Here is a 27125-nt window from a genome sequence, read left to right on the forward strand (position 1 = left end):
CATGCTCAGCAGCTTCTTTGGAGGGATAGAGTTAATGTGGCCACTGGCCTTTGTGAGGAGATGTGCTAATGCATTGTGAGTGAAAGTCCATAATGTCATTAAACTTTTGCACGTCTATGCACCCCATGACTGGTGTGATACAATGTGTAATGAATGAAGACTTGGAGCTAATTCTTATACACTCCAAATGTATTAATGTGAAATGAGAGTGAGTGTGGAGCTTGATTAATATAAAAACATCCTAAATTTTAGATGCAGTTTGAGAATGAAATGCCATGTATGTACCTGCATGTATGTCAATGTGGAGGTGTGCGCACATCCATTGGTGTTCCGCTCATAGGCATGTGTACGTGTTTTCAGATACACCTTTGCGTGTTTCTGCAAGCACAGTCTCCAGTCATTCCATGTCAACCATACTGACTGGGAGAGCCTTGCAAAAAAAATCGCACTGCATGGCGTTCCGCGATTCGCAGCGCCACATCACAATGTTCCAACAACTACAAAAAGTTCTGTGAGGGCAGAAGTGCTACAAGGCACCATGTACATCTTCGCTTGTGAAGGGATGGGCCATGATTATGCCTACATGAGCATGTGTCTGTATACGTGTGTGTGCGTCTGAGTAAGTGATGCTGAAGAGGTAGCGTCTTAAAACCAGCAGGGGGAAGAATGGAGATAAGAGAGACTTGGGAAACGCTGGAGTCACTGACATCTGGGACTCATTAGGAGTTAATAGAGACAACAGAGGTAGGTTAAGATGAGCTGGGTGGCTGAAGGAAGGAAAGGGGGGGGAGTAAAAAAAGGTTGAGGGGTGATCCCTTGTCCAAATCTCTACTTGGCTGTTGACGAAGAGCAGGCTACGCCACAGGCCAGGGTGTGAGGGTAACATGAGCCGGAGGGGTTAACCAAGCTCTGAGATTGCAGCCCCTGCTTGTGACGCACTGTGCTGGCTGAGCAAGAGGCAAACTGTGAGAGGCTCCAACTGCAGAGAAAATCTCAATCACTGCTTGCCGCCATTCCCAAGGCTGCTCTCACCACCGAGGGAGGGAGCAGGAGGCTGGGGGTTCCTCACTGCAGGGATAGCAGGAATTCAGAAGAAAGGAGAATAGAGCTGGCTTCCCCACCACCCCCACTCTTGCAAGGGGAGAGGCACCAGAAAGTGCTGGAGCGTTGGGACAGCGAGGAAACAAGTGGAAAGACCTGCTGGGTTGCAGCAACACATCCTTTGTGGCAGCAGTCGACCCCTGATGCTGGCTGAGCTTCTTGTTTGAAGAGAAGCTGCTCCCTTTGCCACAGAGGCCTGTCGGCACGTGAGCACCAACATGAGTGTGCCCATCAGCTATGCAGTGCTTGTGGAGAAGATGCCCAGGCTGGGAAGTAGCAGTGGCTCACCCTTCTCTGTCAACCGTCCCATTGATATCGTGCAGAAGCGAAGGCGGTAATGCTGCTATAATCTCCGTCCACTTCTCTGTGCTTTAGTTGAGCTTGTGGAGGGGTCGAGGGTGGTGGGAGAGGGTGAGCAAGGCAGGAAGGAATGGAGAGGTGACTGAGGGGGGGAACTAATGAGCAGGATAATTTTGGGGAAATAGGGTGGGACAAATCAAGGGGGTGGAACATTTGGGGGTGTGAGGTGTTGGACGAGGGAGGGATAGGAAGGGGACAAGGAGGGAGAAGCAAGAATTGTAAAGAAGAGGAAGTTGAAGAATAATATGTACCAGGATGGCACAGGGAGAGTCAAGGGGGAGATATGAGCGGAGTGGGGAAAAGGGTTAGGGCAGGTGGATGGGAAGTCCCCAAGCTGACTTTTAAATTGTCCAATTTCCCATGCTGACCTCAAAAATTATGTCATTTTTAAAAGTTCTTAGTCACTGTAGCTCAGAGAAACTGGGATTCTGGTTGGATTTTATTTTCATGAAATCATTCTGCTTGAACCTTCCAACTCCCCTCCCTTCCCTTTCCCTCCGCTTCTCTCCCCACTCCATCTGTCCATTCCTCCCACCCCTCTGTTGTCCCTTCTTTAGTTCTCATTCTTCCACCTCTTCCACGTATTGCCGGGTTTTGATGTGCCTTTAATCTTGCAAAGTACTATTGAAATGAGAAATAATAGGGGAGGACTGGTTAACAGCTGGTGTAGATGCCGCGTTGAAAATTGGACGCAGAGCCTAGAGAATAAAAGGTTAAATGGATTAAGTTTGACAGTAAAATAATAGTTAATTCCCTGTTCCATGTAACACACAGATTCAGAAGAGCAGTTGGGATGAACTCCAAGTGGCTTGAGCAGCACGATTGAATTATTTGAGAATTAATGGGAAGGGTGGATAATGGCAATCTAGTCGAGTTTCTAAAGTATAATAATTAGAGCTAAGAGTCAGGTGGCAAAGTGGGGAGCAAGATAGAAAGTACCAGGTTGGAATAAATGAGATCTGTTTCCAGTGCAGGTGCCCCACTGCTCTCCACTTTCATAAATCGTTCAGACCTGGGAACCATCTACTATTTTAAAACTTGTGGAAACTGCCAAATGGGGAGACAGAAATTAATGCAGACAGCCAATGGAATAAATAGAGTGGGGAAATTCATTTCCATAGGGATAAGAGGATGGCCTTACCTTTCGATGACATGAATAAAAAAAGCACCTTCTGTTTATTTTTTTTCTTTCTTTGGCTTGGCTTCGCGGACGAAGATTTATGGAGGGGGTAAAAAGTCCACGTCAGCTGCAGGCTCGTTTGTGGCTGACAAGTCCGATGCGGGACAGGCAGACACGGTTGCAGCGGTTGCAGGGGAAAATTGGTGGGTTGGGGTTGGGTGTTGGGTTTTTCCTCCTTTAAAGAGGGTGCAAAGCAACAGAGGGGGCTGGGGAATGTGCACAATTACTGAAGGGAGTGACCCGTCAATTAAATGCAAACAGGAACACAAGATGGGGAGGTGGGTGGTGAATGCATTTCTATAGGGTTAAAAATCAAACACCAAGACATTCCGCACAAAACAGTTGTTACAAAATGAAGGGTCAAAATGAATTTACAAGGCTGATACAAGCATGGAGAGGTGATAGTTCTGGGAAAAGGTTGAACAGGTGTGGCTCCTTCCTTGAAGTGAGGAGATTGAGGGCTTTGATAGCAGAAGTCAAGATGTTTTCGTGTCCCAAATTAGGAGCCATTAATATAAGACGGTCATTAATTAATCAATCAATCAGACCAGGGGAAGCCTCTTTCCACATTCAGAAGTGAAAAAGAGAGGGGGGGTGAAAGAGGGAAGGGGGGGCCTTAGGGTGAGATAGAGATACTAGCATGGAGCTGAGGGTCAGAATGGCAAGAATTCCATATTCCGTGGAATAACAATGTACTCTTGTTCCATTCTCCTCAAATTTAAACATAACCAGCCTTCCATAAGTTCTCCCTCACCCACTCCTCTTCCTCTGGTATATATACAGCACCACCATCTATGACTTGGGGGTGGCACAGTGAGCCGCTGCCCCACAGTGCCAGCAAACTAGATGTCATCCTGACCTACTACTCTGTCTGGGTGTTCTCCCTATCACTATGTGGATTTCCCCTCTGTGCTCTGGACTCCTCCCACATTATCAATGTCTTGTGAATTGTCTTTCGTAATGATGGAATCTGGGTGGAGTTGATGGGAAATTGGGAAGAGAGGTTTGCAGACAAAATGAGTGGGGAAGAGGATTACTCTGTGGGCTAGTATCTACGTGGTGGGCTGATTGGTTGAAAGCTATGACTGGGGAGCTAGTATTTTATTTCCATTATTACCCGTGTTATTCTGATGGGGGAATCTGATGGGGCAGTGTAGAGAAAGAGATTAAGCCATACTGAAGGTAGGGGAATTATCCAGGTTTGAACAAGGTCGGGGAATTATTCAGGTTTGAACAAGGTAGGGTTCACTGAACTCAAAATCAGCCCTCAGTCAAGCAATGGTTAAAACTCTGAGAGTTGTGGAGGGTTAATGAGGAAATACTGTAGGTGTTTCGGCGTGGTGAATGCTGTGTCACTATGTTTCCTTGGAGACAGTGTGCGCAAAAACAGATGTTCTCAATGACGTCAATCCCCACCCTGTGAAGGCAGGCAGCAAATAGTCATGAAACAAGAAGTCAAAGAGGAGCAGGGAGAGAGAGATGGGTTTAATTCAGCATTATAACCAGGACATTCCCACCACATCTGCCAACACAATCTGGTGGAAGAGAGTAGGGTTCTGTGTAACTTTTCTCCCTGTTGCCTTCCTTCTTGTCTCTTGTTACAGATCCCAGAGGGGCGGCTGTTCTCCCTCATAGCAATTGACTTCTGACTTTCACTGGCAAGTTGAGACAGTGATCATTTGGTTCTCTGTTCGTCGGTGGAGGCCTTCATGTGCTCCTCCTCCATTTTTGATTGGCAGGGAACCCTCTCCACATAAGCCAGGCTCATCGGAAACTCTCCTTCCTGCCCCTGCGTAGACTCATAGAGCTGTGGACCATCATTGTCAGTAGAAATCTGCACAGGCACGTTTTTTAACCTCATGGCTGACAGATCCTGACAATCATCACTAATTTCTGGAAAGGCTGAGAACCTAAAAATTAGGTGCCAACCAGGTGAAGCTGCAACATATTACATGCATATTAAACCTCAATAACTATGTGCAATTAGCAAGGTTCATCAGTCTCGCTCTGGAGTCCTACAACATCTGCTCCAGAATGGTGGCAAGAAAGTAAACGACCAATGGGAGAAGGAGACTCCAAAAACATCCTTTATGAATGGCAGGGCCCAGCACCTAAATGGAAAAGACACAGCAGAGGCATTTTGCAGCCATCTTCAGCTGGAAGTGCAGAGTAAAAAATCCATCTTGTTTCCTCCTGAGATCTCCTCAGTCACAGAAGCCAGTCTTCAACCAATTCCACTCACTCCACTGAGGAGAGCCATTGAGAGCACTGGATTCGGCAAAGTCTGTGGGATCAGAAAGCACGCGGCTGCAGTACTGGCGGCCCGTGGACCAGAACTGGCTGTCCCTGTGTTGCTACTAAACTAGCATCCACCTAGCAAAGTGTCGTCAAGTCCTGTGCAGGAACAGCAGGATGAATACAATCCAACTTAATACTGCCCGGTCAGCCAACTCTCAATCAACAGCAAAGTGATGGCAAAAAGTAAAAACACAAAGCTGGAGAAACTCAGCAGGTCAAATGGTGAACTTTATAGAACAAAGATAAAGATACATAACCAATGTTTCAGGCTTGAGCCCTTCATCAAGGGATGAGCAAAAGGTAGGCAGGCGCCCAAATCTTCATACTTTAGGTCTACCTTACGACTTAAGCCTGAAGTGTTGGTTATGTATCCTTATTTTTGATCTATAAAATACACTGTTTGACCTGCTGAATTTCTCCAGCATTGTGTTTTTACTTCAACCACGGTATCAAATTTTACAGCGCAGTGATAGACACGTCATCAACAATACTATTAAGCAGCAGTTGCTGACCAATGACCCATCCACCTGCTCAGTTTGGTATCACCTGCACCATGCAGCCTCAGACCTTGCTAAGAACTTGTACCAATCCAGAGGTGAGGTGAGAGTGACTCCCTTTGACATTATGGCAACATTTTTTCTGGCTATGACACGAAGGGGTTCTGGTAAACCTGAAACCAGTGGACATTGAGAAGGAGAAAATCAGTCCAGTGGCTGGAATTATATAACCATATAACAATTACAGCACAGAAACAGGCCAATTCAGCCCTTCTAGTCCATGCCGAACACCTTCTCCCACCTAGTCTCATTAACCCGTACCCAGCCCATAACCTCCACTCCTCTCTTGTCCATACCTATCCAATTTTCCTTAAATATTAAAATCGAATCCGCATCTATCACTTCGGCCAGAAGCTCATTCCACACTCCCACCATCCTCTGAGTGAAGAAATTCCCCCTCATGATTCCCCCAAATTTTTTCCCTTTTACTCTGTAGAGCTCGTCGAAAGAACCAAAGACTTGTTGATCCAAACCAAGGCTTTTATTAGCAAAAGACCGGAGCTCTTCACAGGTGGCCGACCAGTCCGGAATGATCCGACCTGGCTAGGGACACAACCCTTTAAGGCCCAAACAATAGGTGTGGCTTAGCTCTCAGCCAATCGCTGTAAGCACAGTCTAGATACAGTAACTATATACACTATGTACATTGGTGATAGATCTGTACTATCACATACTCTCAATCCATGCCCTCTTGTTTGAATCTCCCCCACTCTCAATGGAAAAAGCCTGTCCACATTGACTCTATCTATCCCCCCTTATAATTTTAAAAACCTCTATCAAATCACCCCTCAATCTTCTATGCTTCAGGGGATAAAGTCCCAGCTTGCTCAACCTTTCCCTGTAATCTCATGGAAAAGAAGATGGCTCTGGTTGTCCGAGGTCTGTCATCCCAGCCCCAGTCTATCATTCCATGAATTGCTCTGGCAGTGGCCGAAGCCCAACTATTTACATCAATGACTTTCTATCTGTCACTGACTGCTGACGATTGCACAAGGTTCAGGTCCTCAGTAAGAGAAGCAGCTCATACAAACATGCAGCAAGGCCTTGACAAGCTTCATGCACGGGCATTGAAACATTAATTCCAAGGAAGTGGCAAACAATGATCTTCTCCGACAAGAGAGTGATTGAAGCAGATATCATTAACATTCAGTTGCATTACCATACTGAGTCCCCCACTGTCAACATTCTGAGAGTCACCATTGATCAGAAACAAAACTCAACTAGCTACATAAATATTTTGGCTACAAGAGCCCCTTTGGCTTTGGAGCAGCATGGTTAATGTAGTGGTTAGCATAATGCAGTGACAGCTCAAACGACTGGGGTTCGAACCTGGTGCTGTCTGTAAGGAGTTTGTGCTTTCTCCCCATGTCTGCGTGGATTTCCTTAGGGTGCTCCATTTTCCTCCCACCTTTCAAAACGTACAGGGGGTGTAGGTCAATTGGGTGTAATTGGGCAGCACTGGCTCGTGGGCCGAAAGGGGCTGTTACCATGCTGTATGTCTAAATTTAAACTTAAGAGCAGGTCATAGGATGTGTATTTTGTGGGAAGTGATTTATCTTCTAACACCCTAAGTCTTTCCACCCTGGACCAGGAGTGGCATACTATATGATGCTCTCCCAGGGTGACAACTCTTAGCTGGGGGAGAACAAACCGTTCCAACAAGCCTTGAAGCAGATTGATGCCACCTAGGGCAAAGCAGCCCACGTGAGGGTAATATGTCAAAAGATTAATTTTCTTTATAATTGATGAACAATCTGTGACATCTACAAAGTTCTCTGCAGCTTCTCCTCAGACAGCACCTCCCGAACTCACATCACCAAGAATGAACAGTATCTCAGGAGTAGGAAAACCACCATTGCCTTAAGGTTACCCTTCAAGCTACACACCTTCTTGACTTGAAAACAAATCACTGTTTCTTCATTGCTGCTGGGTCTAACTCCTAGAACTGACTTCCCAACAGCTCCTTGGGAGCTTTTTAATTTTTAAAAATGTAGACATACAGCACGATAACCTACAACACCCGGTACGTTTTGAACAGTGGGAGGAAACCGAAGCACCCAGGGAAAACCCATTCAGACACAGGGAGACTCCTTACAGATGATGCAGAATTCGAACCCCTGTCTCGATTGCTGGTGCTGTACAGGTGTTACGCTAACCACAACACCAAGCGTTTCTTTGCCAAAAGGATGGCATTAGCTCAAGGTGGCTCACCACTATCTTCTTGAAGACAAGAGATTGGAGAATAAACGTTGATCTTTTTTGGCAGTGCATCGATTCTAATCAAATGAATAAATAATAAAAAGCAATTTGGAGACAAATCTGGCCTTGGGACTGGGAGTGGAGGGCTTGGTGAACGGATTATTTCAGTCTGGAGAGAATTGTACATTGTGTTTCCCAGAGGATCTGTAAGACTGAATGCTCCTTTTTTCTATCTGTTTATGCACTGAATTTGTCTATGCAGTTCAGAATCAGAATTTATCTTTATGAACGTCATGAAATTCATTGTTTCGTGGCAGCATCACCGTGCAAATATTGCTATAAATCACATTTCAAAAATAAGCAAATAGGAGAAAGTGAGGCAATGTCTGGTTAATTGTCCATTAAAAAAACTGATGGCGGAGGGGAAGAAGCTGTCTCTGTGCTGCTGAATGTCCGTCTTCAGGTTCCTGTTCCCTCTTCCCGATGGTAGCAGAGTGAAGAGGGCATGGCCTGGGTGGTGGGGGTCCATGAGGATAGAGGCTGCTTTCTTAAGACACCACCTCTTGTAGATGTCCTTGATGGAGTTAAGACTGGTGCCCATCATTCGCTGGCCGAGTTAACAACCCTCTGGAGTTTTTTTTCCTGTTCTGTGCCTTGGCACCTCCATACTAGGCAGTGATGCAACCAGACAGAATGTTCTCCACTGTACAGCTGTAGAAATCTTCAAGAAGCTTTGGTGACATAGCAAATCTCCTCAAATTTTTCACCAAGTATAGACGCTGGCGAGCCTTTTTTGTGATTGCATTGACATGAAGGTTCCAGAACAGATTCTCAGAAATGATGACACCCAGAAATTTGAAGTTCTTGACCCTCTCCACTGCTGACCCCTAGATGAGGACTGGGTCATGTTCTCTTGATTTCCTCCTGAACTCCACAATCAGCTCCTTGGTTTTGCTAACGTTGAATGCAAGGCCATTGTTGTTGCAACACTCAACGAGCTGATCTATCTCCCTCCTGTACGCCTCCTCATTGCTGTCTGTGATTCTGCTGACGACTGTGGTGCCATTGTTAAATTTGTAGACTGCCTAACCACACAATCATGGGTGTAGAATAAGTAGAGCTGTGGGTAATCACTCATCTTTGAAGTGCACCTGTGCTGATCATCAGTGAGGAAGAGATGTTGTTTCCTATTTGATCTGTCTGTGGTCTTCCGATTAGGAAGTCAAGGATCCAGTTGAAGAGGCCCGGGGTTTGGAGCTTATTGACCAGCACTGGGAGATTGATGGTGTTGAAGCTTTAACTGTAGTCAATGAAGCGTAGCCGAATGTATGTGTTGCTATTGTCTAAATGATCCAGAGCTGAGTGGAGAGCCAGTGATAATTGCATCTGCTGTGGAGTGATTGTGACGGCAGGCAAATTGCAGTGCGTCCAGATCTTTACTTATGTACATGTAATTCTGGCCATGACCAACCTCTCAAAGCATTTAATTACAGTAGATGTGAGTGCTACTGGGCGATAGTCATTGAGGCAGCTCACTCTGCTCTTCTTGGTTGATCGATGATGCCCTTTTGAAGAAGTCTTGAGATGATTAAAATTTCAGTGAGGCTTGGAAAGTCTGATGTAGGATTTCATGTGGAATTAATGCAAAGAAATGTACAGGTCACGGAAATATTGTTGTGATATCAAAGCCCAGATCTGAGGCATTGACTGATTTTCTTTCCACAAATGTTGTCTGACGTGCTGCTATTTCCCAGCATTGTATTTTTGCTTCCTATTTCCAGCTCCCAGAACCATCGAACACTACAGCACAACAAAAGGCCCTCAGCCCATCTCGTCTGTGCTCAAACTATTTAGCTCCATCGTCCTGACCTTAGCCCTCCATCCCCTCCTATCCAGGTACCTATCCAAATTTTTCTTAAATGTTTAAATCGAATCTGAATCCACCAATTCCACTGGCAGCTCATTGCACAATCTCTGGAAAATGTCTACTTGCGTTTACCCTATCTACATCCCGCGTCATCTTGTTTCCATGAATGTCCCTGAGGTTGTCTGATCTCAGAAGCTAAGCAGAACTTGGAGGGGAGACCACCTGGGAACAGTCGACAAAAGTTAAAGAATTTCATGTATGTTACAGTCTAAATTTAGTCTTACCTTTATCTTTAAAGCTCCCCTCATTCTCAGATGCAGTAAAGTCAGGCAAAGAAATGCTTGGTGTCGCGCTTAGCGTAACACCAGAACAGCACCAGCAATCGAGACAGGGGTTCGACCTTTCCCTATAACTCAGCTCCTCCATTCCCCACCTCATTCTCTGCACCCTTTCAATCTCTTTGATATCTTTCCCAGAAACTGGTGACTTAAAACTGCAGACAATGCTCCGAATGTGGCCTCTCCAATGTCTTGTACAACTTCAGCATAACATCTTCAAAAAAAACATGGCTTCCCCCATGCCACCATCAACTTAGCCGTTACCCACTTCTCCTCTATTTCCTGCACATATGCCCAGGCCCCCTCTACCCCTTAGATGCACAGAAACAGGATACCCCTTGTCCTCACCTACCACTCCACCAGCCTTTGCATCCAACATATTGTCCTCTGCAATTTACATCACCTACAATGTGATCCCACTTATAGACGACACTTTCCTTATTCTAATATATCCTAATTTCAAAGAATCGTCTTCCAAAGCATGAGCTGCAATATCCCAAATTTATTTAGAGACACAGGACAATAATAGGCCCTTCTGGCCCATGAGCCCTCACAGCCCAAGTACATCCATATAACCAATTAACCTACAAACTCTGGATTTTTGGAAAGTAAGAAGAAACCAGAATACCCAGAGACACAGGGAGAACACAGTCTCCATATAGCAAACCCAGGTTGTTGCACTGTAGAAGTACGTGCTAACCACCACACAAATTTTGTCACGCTTGTTATATCCAAGCACAAAAATGGAAACTTACCGAGCAGGGTTACAACCTTCAACCTTCAACAAAAAAAATCTTTTGCCACAGCCGCAAGGAGTGATCCCTGAATTTTGGCTCCATTCTGCGTTTGTGTGATTTCCTTCCAATGTTTGATGGATTAAGGAGGGAGCAGGGCTTCGTAAACCTCTAAGAGCATTGACTGATCAAGAAAACGCTCCCATTGGTTGGAATGTGGCCACCAGATGAAATTATCCTTGTAGCTTCATTGATTGATTACTATATTTGATGTCTTTTTATCATTTGTCACCCATTGGGGGGGGGGAAGTGGAGGGAGGAGGAGGGTGAGAGAGAGAGAGAGAGAGAAGAGGAGGGAGAGAGAGAGAAAGATTAAAGGTTTGAAGAAAAATGGAATGAAGAGAAGACTGGCCCCCTCCTTTTCAATTCTCCCATTTGATGAGATCATGAGTAATTTGAGCTAATTTCAGATCCCCTCATTCTTTTAATTAACAAGTCTATCAGTCTCTAATTTTATATAATGATGTTAACTAATGGTTAAAAATGGATGGAATTAAAATTAAAATCAGGTCACATTATCATTGAACAGCCTCCTCCCGTGACCAGTATTCGAAGTGAGAACGTTTATTTACAGTTTACAGAATAAAATTGTTTCATTGTGCGCAATGTAGAGGAACTTGGATGGGGTGATCTTATAGAGGTAAGATTGACATTCAGAGATTCAAGTGAGCGAGTTTTCTTTACTCTGCAGATTATTGTCTGGTCACCCAATTTCCAGGCCAGAGAAATGTTTGGATACAAATAAGATAGGAAGGGCCAATGTAAGTGGAGCAGATTTGTGTTCAGTATAAACATGAACGGTGTTAAAGGCCTGTCTCCGAGCCCTAGGGTTCATGGCTCTTCAGAGAATGCATATTTTCTGAAGGAGGCCTCTCTGAATCACAAAGTTGCATAACAGAGAAGGAGACATCTATGCTGGCTTTTAGAAAGAATTTGTCACAGTCCCTGTGCTTTATGTAGATTTTTCCCTTTTGAGTCTTTATCCAGATCCATTTGTCTGCATTGAATATTCATCTGCATCCATTCATAGAATGCATCCCAGATCTCAACTGGCTGTGTGAAGAATAATTCTCTCCTTTCTGGATTTTCCATCTCTAACCTCTGGCCACTGACCTCCCACCACTGGAGACATTCTTCTTATCTACTCTAACAGAGTGTGATTCATGGTCTTCAACACTCGGATAAATGTCCTCAACTCTGATGAAAACAGTCCCCAAGTGACAGAAGCCCCTCTGTCCTGAGACCATGTTTGTAATAAAACACTCTGAAATGATGGAGGAAGTCAGCCGGTCTTTACAGCATCCACAAAAAGCCAAGGTATATGGTCAACTTTTCGAGCCTGAGCTGTTCTTTAAGGAAAAAGCAGAATCAGCCAAAAGCAGAAAATGTCAGCAATATATTTTTGTCTCCTATGGACGCTGAAAAGACCAGCCAAGCTCCTCCAGCACTTCAGTGTGTTTTTACTACAATCGCAGCGTCTGCAGACTTTTGTGTTTCACCATGTTTGTATATCTCTTCTCCCTCCCTATTTAAAGCCATGGTATTCTTCCTGAACCTGGAATTGGGCCCAGCCAAACCAACCCATCAAAAGTGATAAATGGATTTGACAGGGTCAGTGTTGAGAATCTTGTTTTCTCCAGTCATTTGGACGTCTTGGGACTGAGGTCACTGGTTTTTTTGTTGGGTAAGGGTATCAAATTGAGTCAATGGAATTGATACAGGTACACCTTGATCAATTAACTAGCAGAACAATGTACTCATTCTTTATCTGCGTAGATCAAGATAAACCTTTGTGTAATGTGGAGTTAGTAAAGTGATTTGATGCTTGTTTGGGGGGGGGGGTCGGGGTTTAGTTTGCTTCTGACAGCTGTAACCCTCACTCATTCGGACTGATAAATGGACCAAACCGCAGCACTGTTCTGACTTCATACCCATGCCTTACTCTGCAGTTTTGATGTTGAGAATGGCCTCTCGGTGGGACGCAGCCCTCTCGACCCACAGGCAAGTCCAAGCTCAGGGCTGGTGCTGCAGCCAAACTTTGCACATGGCCAACGACGGGGGTCCTTCCTGTACCGTTCCGACAGTGACTATGATATCTCCCCAAAGAATATATCACGGAACTCCTCGATCACGAGCGACATGTGAGTGATTTTACTTTTGTTTACTCTGTGTCAACTCAGATTAAATCACTGCTCTAAATCTGAAGTTGCTGAGAAAGATATCTCAATGATAAGCTCAGGCCTTGAGGTCTATTTTATCAGGGCATAAACAAAAAGGCATTATAAGCCTTGCTTTAGAGGTCTGACTGAGGAGGCTTGGGGGATGGAGGAATTGGATCCTGAAGCTGTCAACAGAAAGTGACCAATCAACATAGGGGAATGAAACTAACCTGACTGTATTCTTCAATGGTTTTTATTCTTTCCTCCAACTACCTGGAACCAGAAGTAACTACTTCAAGGCTCACTCAAGACAATTCTTGGCCTCTCGACGATCAGAGCCTGTCCTTGCCCTGACATTGGGAAAGTAAGTTCAATTTCGACATGCCCAGCCCTACCATAGTCTACTAACCATAAGGCAACCCTGTCCCGAGTGTTGGTGTGTGAGACTTGGGGTGAGGGATAGGAATGAGGTTGATTGTGGGATAACAGCCTGGAACTGGATATCTAGCCATTTTTTAAGGCATTTAAAAAATTTTATTAACCACTACTGATGTCCTGGATTAATACTCCATGAGGTAACATGTAACAAGCTGAAATCATCCAACCAACAGACTTTGTACATTTTAGGCTTCACAACTGACGCACTTAGGTTCCACGGTGGCTGCTTGACACTCAGGGTTATCCGTGTGAAATGCACAGCACTGAACAAACTCCATGATAGATCCACCATGGTCCATGATAGATCCACCGTGCTCCATGATAGATCCACCGTGCTCCATGATAGATCCACCGTGCTCCATGATAGATCCACCGTGCTCCATGATAGATCCACCGTGCTCCATGATAGATCCACCGTGCTCCATGATAGATCCACCGTGCTCCATGATAGATCCACCGTGCTCCATGATAGATCCACCGTGCTCCATGATAGATCCACCGTGCTCCATGATAGATCCACCGTGCTCCATGATAGATCCACCGTGCTCCATGATAGATCCACCGTGCTCCATGATAGATCCACCGTGCTCCATGATAGATCCACCGTGCTCCATGATAGATCCACCGTGCTCCATGATAGATCCACCGTGCTCCATGATAGATCCACCGTGCTCCATGATAGATCCACCGTGCTCCATGATAGATCCACCGTGCTCCATGATAGATCCACCGTGCTCCATGATAGATCCACCGTGCTCCATGATAGATCCACCATGGTCCATGATAGATCCACCGTGCTCCATGATAGATCCACCGTGCTCCATGATAGATCCACCGTGCTCCATGATAGATCCACCGTGCTCCATGATAGATCCACCGTGCTCCATGATAGATCCACCGTGCTCCATGATAGATCCACCGTGCTCCATGATAGATCCACCGTGCTCCATGATAGATCCACCGTGCTCCATGATAGATCCACCGTGCTCCATGATAGATCCACCGTGCTCCATGATAGATCCACCGTGCTCCATGATAGATCCACCGTGCTCCATGATAGATCCACCGTGCTCCATGATAGATCCACCGTGCTCCATGATAGATCCACCGTGCTCCATGATAGATCCACCGTGCTCCATGATAGATCCACCGTGCTCCATGATAGATCCACCGTGCTCCATGATAGATCCACCGTGCTCCATGATAGATCCACCGTGCTCCATGATAGATCCACCATGGTCCATGATAGATCCACCGTGCTCCATGATAGATCCACCGTGCTCCATGATAGATCCACCGTGCTCCATGATAGATCCACCGTGCTCCATGATAGATCCACCGTGCTCCATGATAGATCCACCGTGGTCCATGATAGATCCACCGTGCTCCCTGTTAGGTACACGCTCCATATTAGTCAGACACTGTGTTGATCTGTTCAGCGATGGTGACCACCCTGGCAGCGTTTGGGGGCAGTAAGCCACGCTCTTGCGGGAATGCTGCCCACTCGGTGAGGAAAATCTGCAGCAGTATACTGCCACACCTCAGTGTTCCAGCAGCCAGATTGTAACCCTAGTCTCCTTTTCTGAAGGTTCACCGGTGGTGAAGTTGATCTTGGATAAGAAAGAGGAGCTGGGTAATTTCGACTGATGGCGAATCTTTCTCTGCCCTACGGCAGACTAAAGTCAATTTCATGTTGTATTCTACCTGTTTTTATTACATGACAATAAAGGAATTTTGAAAAAATGGTGGCAGCCAAGATTTAAACCATCCAGTTTACAATTCCAGTGATTTGATTTCATGTTTTTGAAGATTTAGATGGACAAGGTTTGATCCCTTTGGTTCCAAGAGTGATTCAATCTCCCCTCAACTCTACACACCAACCAGACCAGATAATGCTCACTTGAGCTGGCTCATCACTCCTGGCACAAGCCCGTCCACCTTAACCACAGAAACCTTCACTCCCTCCCTTGACAGCACTCCCACCCACAGTATTATTCTACCCCCTTCTCCTCCCACCATCACCCCCATTCTTTCTCTTATCCTCCCTTTCCTCACGTGTTCTCATCATCACCCCCTACCCACTCCTCCTGAACATTTGCAAGGTGAACAAGGAAAGAAGTGCTGCCAGACAAAAAAAAAATTGGTCTCACTGGAATGACCCGGCACTTGACCCTTTGGCAGCTCACGAAGTGGTTGGTACAGTTCTTATTCGATTCAGTTTGTGCACTCTTGCTGTAAGATCGCTGGGAGGGAAGTCCACTTTCCCAGCTGGCAGAAGATGGAAATGACGATCTCCTGAGGGCTCAGGGCTACTACCTGCATTGTGCTATGTCTTTATAGAACCACATGAATCTTATGATCACAGGAGAGGCTTAGAAAAAGCCATTTGACTGAATAGTACTGCATTAGGGAATGAATCAAATGAATGTGGATCCACATTCCTGCTAACCCTTGTACAGCTGTGGCTACCTGCCACGGAACAGCATCTCTACGGTACCCCTCCCCTCAGACTGCAGGAGAAAGATGTGCCCCTCCCCCCAACTTTTCTCGAAGAAGTGTTGCGCCTTTCTCTGCGCATGTTCCCCCTTCCACGCCCGCCTGTGTAGCTGCTGAGCTACATCGAAGACTGGTTGCAAACCTTTTGAAGTAAAGAATTTTTTTTAAACTAAGACTTACTTTTTAAAAAAAAATTTTTTTTTGCCTATCAGAGCATTTAGGAAACAGATTCTGTTCTAAGTTAAAACCTCCACCCTGGGCAGGGCCTGCTCCACAGCCTGTGGATTTGAGACTCAACCCTTCCACACTGAACCATCACATTGCTTCAACCATTCAAACTCTTAACCAATTATCCTTTTTGTCTCATCCTGACTTTCTTTTAAAAGCTATTCATTGTTTTCTTTTTCTATTTATTGAAACTTTACTGTTTCTGTGCTGCAAGAGGAATCTACACAGATAGAAGCATTTTCATAGCTTTTCACCTCAGGACATTCCTTGTACTTCCCAGTCTGTGAAGTAGTCAAGGTTTTAGTCTGAGAAACACTTGTGTCAAGTGCCCTGGCTAATGGCCGCAGTGGTCTGTTCTATAGAGGGACCAGACCTTTGAAGTGCTATGCATCCGGCTGCAATTTCTGGCAAACCCTGTGCTTATATAAATGCACTGTTAATAAATGACCCAAGGTATTTCACCAGTTTGTTGGCAAACAGAATTTTGCTCTGATTCACAAAAGGGGAAATTGGGACAGGTAATCAAACACTTAGTCCTGAAAAAGAGTGGCGGGGGTGGGGTGGGGGAGGTTGGCTGAGATTAGGAAAAAGTAACCCAGAACTTAAAGACCAGGCCACCGATGGAGAAGCAACTAAATTTGGGGGTTGGTCAGATTTTTAAAAAAATTCTCCAAGTGAGGAATGCAGCCTTCAGACCGTTTGTGGTACTGGATCTTAATTGACTGCTCTCCGTGAGAAAGGGGCTCCTGGTTTGATTATGAAGCATTGGGAGAGATGATGGTGCAAGTCTCGGAGCAGCACATGGCCTGACATTAGAGTCTGTCCTTCAATAGTAGTACAGGAAAGTGGAGGAACCATAGAAATCCCTAGGACATGTTTAAATAGAGCAGAAGTTGTTCAATTCATGGAGATGAGCATGGGAACATTTTGCCAAATATGTGGACGATGCTGTTGATTGGAGTTGAAATGACAACAGACAGTTTCTAAAGATGGATACAGGAGGATGAAACCTTGCGTGAAATTGTGTCCCAATGCTCATGCCTTATGCCACAGTATTGCCATGGTTAATCCAGGAATGCTGATCTACGGTCGAGAAATGCAAGTTCAAATCCCACCCCAGCAGGTATGATATTTGAATATGATGAATTAAATCACCTTGAATTTTTTAAACAATGTGACATGTGTACTGATGATGCAAAAAACCTCAAGGATCACAACCTTTAAATTCAGAGGCAAGAGTATTACCCACGGTTATTTAACTGAAGGATCAAAAGAGATGTGTAGAGCCCTGAATTCACCCCAAAGATGAGGCAACTATTGCTTGAGTTCCTGCGGAGTGGCTCAGAAGAATCCGGTAAGTTAATTGGCCGCAGTAAATTGCCTCTGGTATAATGTGAGAGAAATGGAATGAAGTACTGAAATTGAAACAGCCCCACACCTAACTCAGACTTTGAACTGCACCCTGACTCGTTTGTAAGGGAATGCCAACATCTTCTGAATTGCTCAAACTCAGTAAGTTGTCTTCATTCATTTTTCAGTTCATTGTAAGTTTGCACCATGTTGAATGTATGGAGGACCTCTGTTCTAACTCTGTAATTCTTTTTGTACTCAGTCACACAGAAGACATGATCGTGACTCCATTTGCCCAGGTGAGTTGGAAACCTAGGTCCCTATTTGAAAGTCAGAAAGGAAATGTTTCCCACTCTCCATTTCTCATTGTTCCATGAACAGATGTTTTTTCTTCAGCCTGAGCAGTAGTCCGGACAGAGAAAGTCTTCTATCCCACCTTACAATATCCCAAAGTACCCAGAAATATACAGTCAGAAGTCCTTTCTGAAATGTGGTCATGTTATACCCAGAAATAGCACCATGAGGATAAAGAGATGGTCTGATCTTATGACATTGGCTTGTTGGAGCTCTGGTTCACCTAAGAGGGCAGGCGTGCCCTTCATTGAATGACCTTCAGTAACCACCATTCATAGAGCAGTGATATTTTTGTACACCAAAGGAATTGAGGGGCATGGGATTGAACAACTGGATGCTTGACAGTGAGATGTGATGGGATAATGATACTGTTAAAAATCTCTCGGACAGAGATGGCAAGAGTCAAATAGAGAATAAATCTTCATCCATACATCCTGCCAAACACTCACAGGGCAGGTACAATATGAATCGGATGCAGAATTTTCATTCTTTAAACTGACTTCAGGTGGTTTGCTATATGAGAAGAGATTGAGTAGACAGGGACTAGGTTCTCTGTTTAGAACAATGAAAGACCTCGAACTTTGGGAATTCACAACTAAGGAGCAGAAGTAGTCCCGTGGAGGCTGCTCCGCCATTCTAATCATGGGCTGATCCATCCTCCCACTCAGCCCCACTCCCCGTAACCCTTGATGCCCTGGCTAATCAAATCCCTGTCAATCTCTGCCTTAAGTACACTTGATGATCTCCCTTCCACAGCCATTAGTGGCAATGTTCCACAGACTCACAACCTTTTGACCAAAGAAATATTTCCACATCTGTTTTAAATTTACGCCCTTTTATCCTGAAACTATGCCCTCTTGTCCTAGAACCACCTACCATGGGAAACATCCTTGCCACATTACTCTGTCCAGGCTTTCAGCATTCGAAATGCCTCTATGAGGTCCCCCCAACCCCCGTCCTTCTGTACTCCAACAAGCCCACAAATGTTCCTCATATACTAACCCTTCAGATTCTAGTGAGACATATAGAATAAATGACAGGGACCTTAGGAGAAGTGATGGAGAGAAACCTTGGGATGCAAATCCACAACTCCCTAAAAGTGGTGACACAGGTGCGCAGACCAGTGAAGACGGAATTTGGTATGCTTGCCTTCAGAGGCACAGGTATTGAGTATAAGAGTCAGGGGCTTCATACTGCAGCTGTACAAAACATTGATTAGACCCCACAGAGTATTATGTACAATTCTTGTAGCCATAATGCAGGAAGCATGTGGTAGCAATAGATAGAGTGCAGAACGGATTCGGCAGGGTGTTGCCTCAAGTGGAGGCTATAGTTATAAGAAGAGATGGGACACATTGGGTTTATTGCACTGGAACATGAGCCTGAGGGGTGACCTTCTCAAAGTTTATAAAATTATGAGGGGTGTAGATGGTCAGAATTGTTTTCCTGAAAGACAGGACAGTTTAGAACTAAAGAAAAAAAGATTTAAGATGAGGGGTGGGAGGAAATTGGAAGGGATCTGAAATGTATATTTTTCCCGCAGTGGAGGGTCAATGGAGATAGCTACAAGTACAACTTCAAAAACAAAAATACGTGAACAGTTAATTGGATAGGGAAGTGTTTGAGGGATAAGGGATCTAAAGTAGGCCAGTGTGATTACAGCCGCATATGGGTAGCATCATAGTTGACTTGGGCGAAGTGGCCCGAAAACTCTGTTCCCTCTAAGCTGGGCGCGTGAGCACGCACACACCCTTTTTGCATCCAGTACAGAAAGGAACTTAATGTGCACACAAAAGATCGGTTGCCTAGTCAAAGTACAGATGAAAATCTTAACTAAATACATTAGTTTACAGAATGCAATTCTACTTGAATTGCATTAAAAGATGCCAATACAGTTTTATTAGCCATGACTGATAGACTGTGCCAAAGTTATCTTGAAGCAATTTCTAGTTCACATTTGCACAAGCTTTCAGTGTGCACAGACTTTTGTCAAATTGCACAACATAACATTGTTGCACACACTGATGACTAAAAAATTAGAGGGAACATTGCCTGAAAGGGGCTGCTTCTCTGCTTTAGGATTCTATTATCATCAGGGTAGAGTAAATCTCCTTCCATGCTGTCCCAAGGTAGCGTAAAGCTCTCTCTGTACTGTTCCATGAAACTCTCCCAAGGCAAAGATAACATGGGTTAGATCAGAGTTAATCACCCTCTGTACTGTTCCATCAGATACTACCAGCACAAGGACAAAATGGGCTAGGGACAGAGTTAAGATCTCTCCACATTGTCCTGTCAAGTATTTTCAGGGCAAACTTAGCCCTAATCTTAGGTTGCTCCATTTAACATCAGAATTATTTTTATCACAACCCAGTCATTCCATGACCATGCTATTGAAAATGATTTCTGAAAGCAATTAGGTGATTTATGAATGGCGCGCATGGTCCAAGCAGAGATATAAACTTCCATATTCTTGAAATGTAGAATTTTGATAGACTCCTTCAACCTTTGCCAAATGTTGATAAAACAAGTAAAAGGTTAGTATGGATTGCTCAAATATTTTGTATCCATGTGTCTATCCAGTTCAAGGTTCAGAAATCTTGGGCATTTCCATGAACTGGCCTTAGCTGAACAGAAAAGTTGGTTTGTAGTGTCCTGATCTCTTTGTGGTATTAGCCTGCCTGATCCTAAGCAGGTCCTTGCAATCACCTGTAATGATTCTCAATCAAAATAGTCAAACAATTTCAAAAGATTTGATCTGTCTGTTCACTTTCCAGAAACCCTTTCTGCAGACTTGCAGAATATGAAGATCTTATTCAACAGTAATGGGTTTATTTAGTTCTTTCTTGGCAATTATGGGCATCACATGCATGGTCAGTATTTATTGTCTATCACTAGTTGCCTCTTGTAAAACAGGTGAAAAAAGGCTTTCTTCTTAGACCACACCACCACATGTGGAAGAACTGTTCCATCTTACAGTAAAGTGGGGGGAGAAACAGCACACATATTCTGTATCTGGGGTGATATTCCATGATTGTTGGAGAAGATTTTCAATATCTTAGAATGAGAAAGAATGATGAAATGAAAGAGCATCTGAAAGATTCGGAGTATCTTTCAGAATCTCAGAATCTGCTGCCCACTCCAACTGTTTCACGGAATTTCTGTCAGAAAGCCTATGTGACACGAGTATACCCCCACAAAATTCAGCCTTACGATTGGTCAAAATTCCTTTTATTATCTGTTCCTACCTACTGGAGAACAATCAATAATTCTACACAAATCAATAATTCTACCCATAAGCTCCAAAATTGGCGGATGACTTCATTTGTAAGTTGCTAAGAAACGCGGGCCCTTTATAATAGAGTTGAACATGCTTAGGAATTTCTGCTGCTGTTGCACTTCAGGAAGACATCTATCCTCAGCAGTACCTGTGTCTGAATCTCAAGTTGAGCCATGGCCTAAGTCAGAGAAGAAGGACTGCCAGGATAGTGTGTCCAAACCTTTAAAAATTAGTGAACCTTCAAAAGGAGTTGTTGTGAAAAAGGTAACTGAGTTGAAAGGAATACTTGATCTTGAATCTGCCCAGATCACAATGTTTGTGCAGGACCTGACCCGAAGTATGAGCAGGTAACTGTTTCCTTGTATGTGGAGTTCTCTTATCCCAAGTCTATTCAGGGATCTTGTCCCAATTCTGTGCAGGCCCCCATTGGTGCCAGAATAGTGTACAGAGAATAGTGTAGACTTTGCAATCAATTAGCACCTCCCTTGATCTCAAAATGTTCCAAAATGTTTCTCTGCCATTGTTGAAGTGGAGACAGTCTTGTATGTAAAAAGCTCTGGTTCTTTTGGTTGAAGGACAATGAGGATCCCTACCCTGCTTTCGTTCAAACGGAAGAGACACTCAAGAGAGCAGGCAAAGGCTTGGTTGAATGTCTCAATCAGCATATCACACCTCTGACAGTGTGGCACTCCCTTATGAGTTCTGAACACAGGAGTGTTGGCCTAGATTTTTGTGCTTGACTATTTGTGCAGGTCTGAAGCATAGGTGCTGTATATTCGAGAATGGTTGATACCAATTGTACATTTCTAAATCTGGCAAGAAATTCACAGTGTCAGGTAGAGGGATGATGATGGAAGTTCAAAAAGATTAAAGACTGGTTTGGAGTTTGTAATGGAGTATATAAATATTGGGATGAATTTGGTAAGATTTGTTGGTTACACATTTCAAAACAGATCTTATTTGAAAGACTTAAGAATTCATATTCATTAACATTGCAGGGTCTATGAAAACTTTTATTCACATTTCACAAGTAGATGCTAATTGAAATGATGTCATGAAATGAATAGCCATTGTTTTGGAGGAGACAAACTGGCTGTTTGCAAGTTCCTACAGGGTGCTCACAGAAAGGTCACTCCTGGGTTTTGTTTATCTAAGACAACATCTTGACCAAGGAGAAGAACTCCTGTGGTTTGCTGAAGAAGGTGGGGGTTTTGCAAGTGAGAGAGTCACATGGGCTTTCTGGCAGTTGGAGAGAGAGAGACAAGTTAACAAGCTCTCCCAGCTAGTGTGGGTGACACTGAAAAGCAGCCGAACAGTGCAAGCCAGGAAAAGCTAGTTGGAAACAAAGTTCCAGAGCAGTGGATGGCTGAAAGTGCTATCTGTCTGATGTTTCTCTTGGAATAAGTGGAACAGAAAGGAACTCTGTGATAGCCTGAAAGAAAGAGGTTATCATCTGGAGAACCCTGATGGGGCAAGTTTCATCAGCAAGACATTGAGGTGACTAATGGTGGTACCTCAGTTGTGGAAATCCTGGAACCACACATCTCTCTCTAAAAAACCTACAAGAACCTTCTTGAGTGGTAAACATTTACCTTTCGAGCACCAAAGCCTGATGAACTGTATACATGTTAAATTCTGTGCACAGTATAAGAATTGCCTGCAACCAGAGAACTTAGAAGAAGGAGAAGTGAGATTGAACTGTGAACCAAAGAACTTTTCTTAAATTTACACACGTATTACATACACGTGCGCTTAGAATTAGAAGGGGGTTAATTTGGGTTAGTTATGTATAGAGATAAGTTAAAGTTTAATTCTATTTTCATGTTTAAAGTTGATTAAAAATAACCTCTGTTTTAAAAATCACTTGTCTTGGTGGATGTCTGTTGCTGCTGGGTTTTTGGGGTCGTAACAAGCTGAACAATGTTGCTGCACTGGGACCATTGTTGCAGTCTGAGCTTTTCTTTCGGGCTGTGCAGGGGCATAGGTTTCAACAATGCTGCTCCAAAACCTCACCTAATTAGTCATTGGTTCTTGTCACATGATCAACTGCCCACCTCACTCTTCAGTCCTCCCTAACCCAGCCCAGAGATGCTGAGGAAAATTTGCTTGCATGGACTGGCTGAGTTCTTGACTTGAGGTTATTTTGGTGAATTATGTTTTGTTTGTTAATTTTCCCCAGGTGCTGGCCAGTTTGCGGACCGTGAGGCATAATTTTGCCTCCCTGACAAATCTCCAGGATCAAGTGAAGAGCAGGTAAGTGTTTTACTTCTGAGCTGTGGGGATCACCCATTGTCAATCAATTTAAATAATACACAATCTTCACCTGTGGCCTCTGGTCAGCCCTCTGAAATCAGATCCATGAAGTGCTTCCAGGAGCCAACCAGAACATAATGGATATCTAATGCCAACAGGCCCTGGGGCCTCACTGAAGGGCAGGCAGCATCTCACAAGTACTCCATGACCATGACTGGTCCAGGCCTTGCCATCAATCCCCACTCTCAGGTGTTTGAGTAATTCATTAAGCAAATTTAGAGCATAGTGATCAAGGTGATTTCAGATTTATTGGCAGAGTACATACATGACATACATACATACAACACTGAGATTCTTTTTCCTGTGGACGAGACAGAATTACCACTTTATTGGTACTGCAAAAAAAAACTACTCAACGTGCACGTGTAGACAAATAAAGAAATGTAAACAAACTGTGCAATACCTAGAGAAAAAAATATCAATAAATTGCAAAAGTAAGAGTCCTTAAATTAGATGTTGAGCCCAGCAGAGCAGGAAAGTTACAGCTCTGTTCATAGTCAGTGGCCGACAGAATGGATGAGGTTAGGCCGACTACAATTCCCTTAGTTGCTTGGGTTAGGGAAGGGGGAAAAACGACATTTCAGGATCAACATTCAATTTATTGTCACATAATAAAGACAGTGCAATATTACTCAAAGTTTGTTTCCCTCTGCTGTAAGGCAGACTAATTTGCTATCGGCGGAAATCACCTGAAGTACCTCCTACAACCATAGAAATAGAAGCAAAACAGAATTCCCTCAGAGTCACCATGTGTCCGTGGATTCACCTCCCGCAGCCCCTGCAGCCACACACAGTCTAAACCATCAGCGGTCCAAGCTCCAGATCTGAACCTCCGACACGATCAGGAACCCTTCAGTGCCCTCGGTAGCCTCTCGCATCCCAGTTTCCGGTACCCTGTACCCCGTCAGCCAATCTTGAGCCAGCCTCCAGTAGTGCACAGCCCAGTATGAATCCCTTGACCGTAGTCACCAGCTGCCCGCAGCCTGCGTGGGTTCCTCACCTCGAGTCGGCAACGCCCCACCGCCTGTGTGTTCTTCAGCCTCAGAGCCCCTCACTGGTCCGCTGCCACAGTTACTGTCCTGTGGCTTGTCTCCTCTGCTTCTCCTTCTCAAACAAGGAATGGCCTCCCCATTTTCTGATGCCCTGCACCAATCCTCCACTTCCACAGAATCTGAAGCCCCTCATGGCTGCTGCCTGCGGCCCAGAACCCATGAATGGCCAGCTTGGCCAGCCCCAGGAGAAAACTGGCCGGCCAGGAGATCCTCCATACCACCTAGCCCCACCACATACCCCTCATCAGGTGAGCAATGATCAGGAGCATAGGTCTGAAATGCAGCCACAGTATTGCATTGCGAGAGTTTTGACAGGCAATGTGGAGGTAGATTTACTGCATCTACCCCATATTTTAATCAGCACTCTCCCTGCCAGATAGAGAAAGCTTTATTATGTCTCGACTCACTCTAGTAGACCTGGGTATGTTTGCAGGATAGCCATCTTCAGTGAAGTTCTATTTATATCTGTACAAAGTGAAGGGAGGAAAGTTTAGGGGAGACATCAGGGGTAAGTTATTTTTAAAAACAGAATTGTGGGTATATTTAATGAAGAACATTTGTATATATTATTGATAGAGTTCATAGTGCAATAAATAAAAAGTTACAAAAAAACATAAGAGTTGTGGGTGCCTGGAATACCTTGCTGGGGATGTGGTTGAGGCTGAAACATTAAGGTAAGAGACTCTTAGATAGGCACATGGATGAAAGGAAAAATAGAGGGTTACAAGATAGGAAGGATTTTTTTTTTGGTAGGAATATATAGGTCAGCACAATATCTAGTGTGTGTACTGTGCTGTAATGTTCTATATGCTACTTCCACTGGTTTAAGATTGCATGGCAGGTCTTGTCCACAGACATGCTCCTTATTCATCTTCCTGCTTCCTCCCTTAGCTGGCGATCGACAGGATGCAGCCCGGGAGTCAGTCGGCCGATCCCACTCGGTGAGTGAAAGATTGGATTGGACCCTCCTTGTCTGGAGCTTCCCTTTCCTTCATTCCAAAGCAGTGGTGTACTACAATGCTTGGCCATAGGCTTGCAACAGTGCCAGGCTCCTCTGAGATTCTCGCTGCAGTGAACAGTCATTGCTCTTGTCTTTATCCACAGGTTCAGAATAGTCGTGAGATCAAAGGCACTGAGTGTTGTGATCTTTGCCGTCCATGTAACATCAGAGACAGTCTGCACCTCCAGGATGGATGGTCATGGGAGGGTGAGGAAGGTGGAACGGATTGAGCTCATTTGAGGATGTGCCATCTGAATTTATGAGCTCCCTAATGACTGGCTTGATCCTGCAAGGCAAGAGTGTCTACTTTTGCTGCTTTTATTTCCTCAAACCTCACAGATTTATCCCAGCACGGGAGGAGCTTGTTCAGCCCATCAGGTCTGTGCTGGCTCTTTGAACAAGTTCTCCAATCAGTCCCACTGTCATGCTCCATTCCTTGCTGTATTTTTTTCCCCCTTTTCAATTCCCTCATTGAAATTCCCTGTTGAATCTGCTACCACCACCCTTTTGGCCAGTGTGTTCCAGATTAACAGCTGGCTGTGTAAAAAAAAAAAATGTATTTTTTCCCCTTTTGTGTTTAACTGATCCTTTTCAATCCCACCACAGTTTCTCTGTACTTAGCAGATCAAAGCCCTTTGCAGTTTTTATCAGCTTGACTGAATGTACCCAGAGGTCTTTCCATTTCTGCAACAGTGACCCAAACCCCTTCAGTCTTTCAGAGTAACTGGTCCATTATTGTGGGTGAAATGTTGATAGATGTCAGAAATGAGCACCGTATTCCCCTCATATTGTATTCAGGTCTGGTCACCTTATTACAGGAAGATAGGGTGCAGAGGAGATTTACCAAGATCTTGCCTGGATTGGGAAACAAATCTTATGAGGCAAGGTTAGCAGAGCTGGGACTTTTCCCTTTGGAGCGTAGAAGGATGAGAGATTTGATAGAGGTCTAAAAGATTCTGAGAGGCATAGATAGGGTGGACAGCCAGCACCACAGCAAACACCAGAGGGCATAGGTACAAAGTTAAGGGAGGGAGGTTTAGGGGAACATCAAGGGTAAGTTTTTACACAGAGAGTTGTGGGTGCCTGGAATTCCTTGCCGGGGATGATGGTGGAAGCTGAAACATTGGGGGCATTTAAGAGACTCTTAGACAGACACATGATGAAAGAAAAATAGAGGGTTATGGGGTAGAGATCGTTTAGTACTTTTTTTTAAGGAAGAGATCTATTAGTTGGCCCAACATCGAGGGCCAAAGGGCCTGTACTGTGCTGTGGTGTTCCTTGCTTACGTGCAATATGTGTTTGTCCAGTGTCTCCATCCAATTTGAACAAATGGGATTTTCATCTTTCCACAGATGAGAATTGTTCACTGCACAGTGGTTAGAAGCAAGTGAGGGGTGGGGGTCCTCTCTGGGGGTAAATGGGCAATAGTCCCAGTGGCCACAAGTTCAACTGTCACCACCAGCTGCACTGTGACACCTCTGGCCAGCACCGGGCTGCTTCATTTCCTATTGCTTGAGTATTCCAAAGTTTTCCTCACTCTGCCCCGTCATGGGAATAGAATGGGATTAAGTATGACTGGTTAGCGATGGAATGAAAGGGATTTTTGTGCCACTTTTCACAACTACCTGGCTTCTCAACTGATCCATTAATGCAGGATCTCTGCCTAAAAATCTTCTTCCTTTTTTTCAAATCCTCTCCCTCCAGCTTTGGAATTCCTCGATCCCTGCCCTGCACTGCTTCTATGCCATAGGTGATACCTTGTCT

General features: G+C 44.5%; 1 protein-coding gene across 14 annotated transcripts in view; it reads left to right on the forward strand.

Moving 5' to 3' along the window:
- The window catches only part of LOC138758638 (3',5'-cyclic-AMP phosphodiesterase 4C-like), a 230259-nt gene that overhangs the window by 159767 nt on the left and 43367 nt on the right, over positions 1-27125 (forward strand). For 10 of the 14 annotated variants that reach the window (XM_069927895.1, XM_069927893.1, XM_069927891.1 and 7 more), the window contains 4 exons: positions 12644-12835; positions 17628-17664; positions 23176-23249; positions 25253-25302. In XM_069927895.1, the coding sequence (XP_069783996.1) occupies positions 12644-12835; positions 17628-17664; positions 23176-23249; positions 25253-25302 (353 nt within the window). Of the gene's footprint in view, positions 1-988; positions 1436-12643; positions 12836-16615; positions 17528-17627; positions 17665-21060; positions 21261-23175; positions 23250-25252; positions 25303-27125 lie in introns of those variants that run through there. The other 4 variants (XM_069927897.1, XM_069927901.1, XM_069927899.1 and 1 more) reach the window with 4 other exon arrangements.

The sequence above is a fragment of the Narcine bancroftii genome, chromosome 3 (genome assembly GCF_036971445.1).
Source record: "Narcine bancroftii isolate sNarBan1 chromosome 3, sNarBan1.hap1, whole genome shotgun sequence".
In the NCBI taxonomy this organism is placed as follows: Eukaryota; Metazoa; Chordata; class Chondrichthyes; order Torpediniformes; family Narcinidae; genus Narcine; species Narcine bancroftii.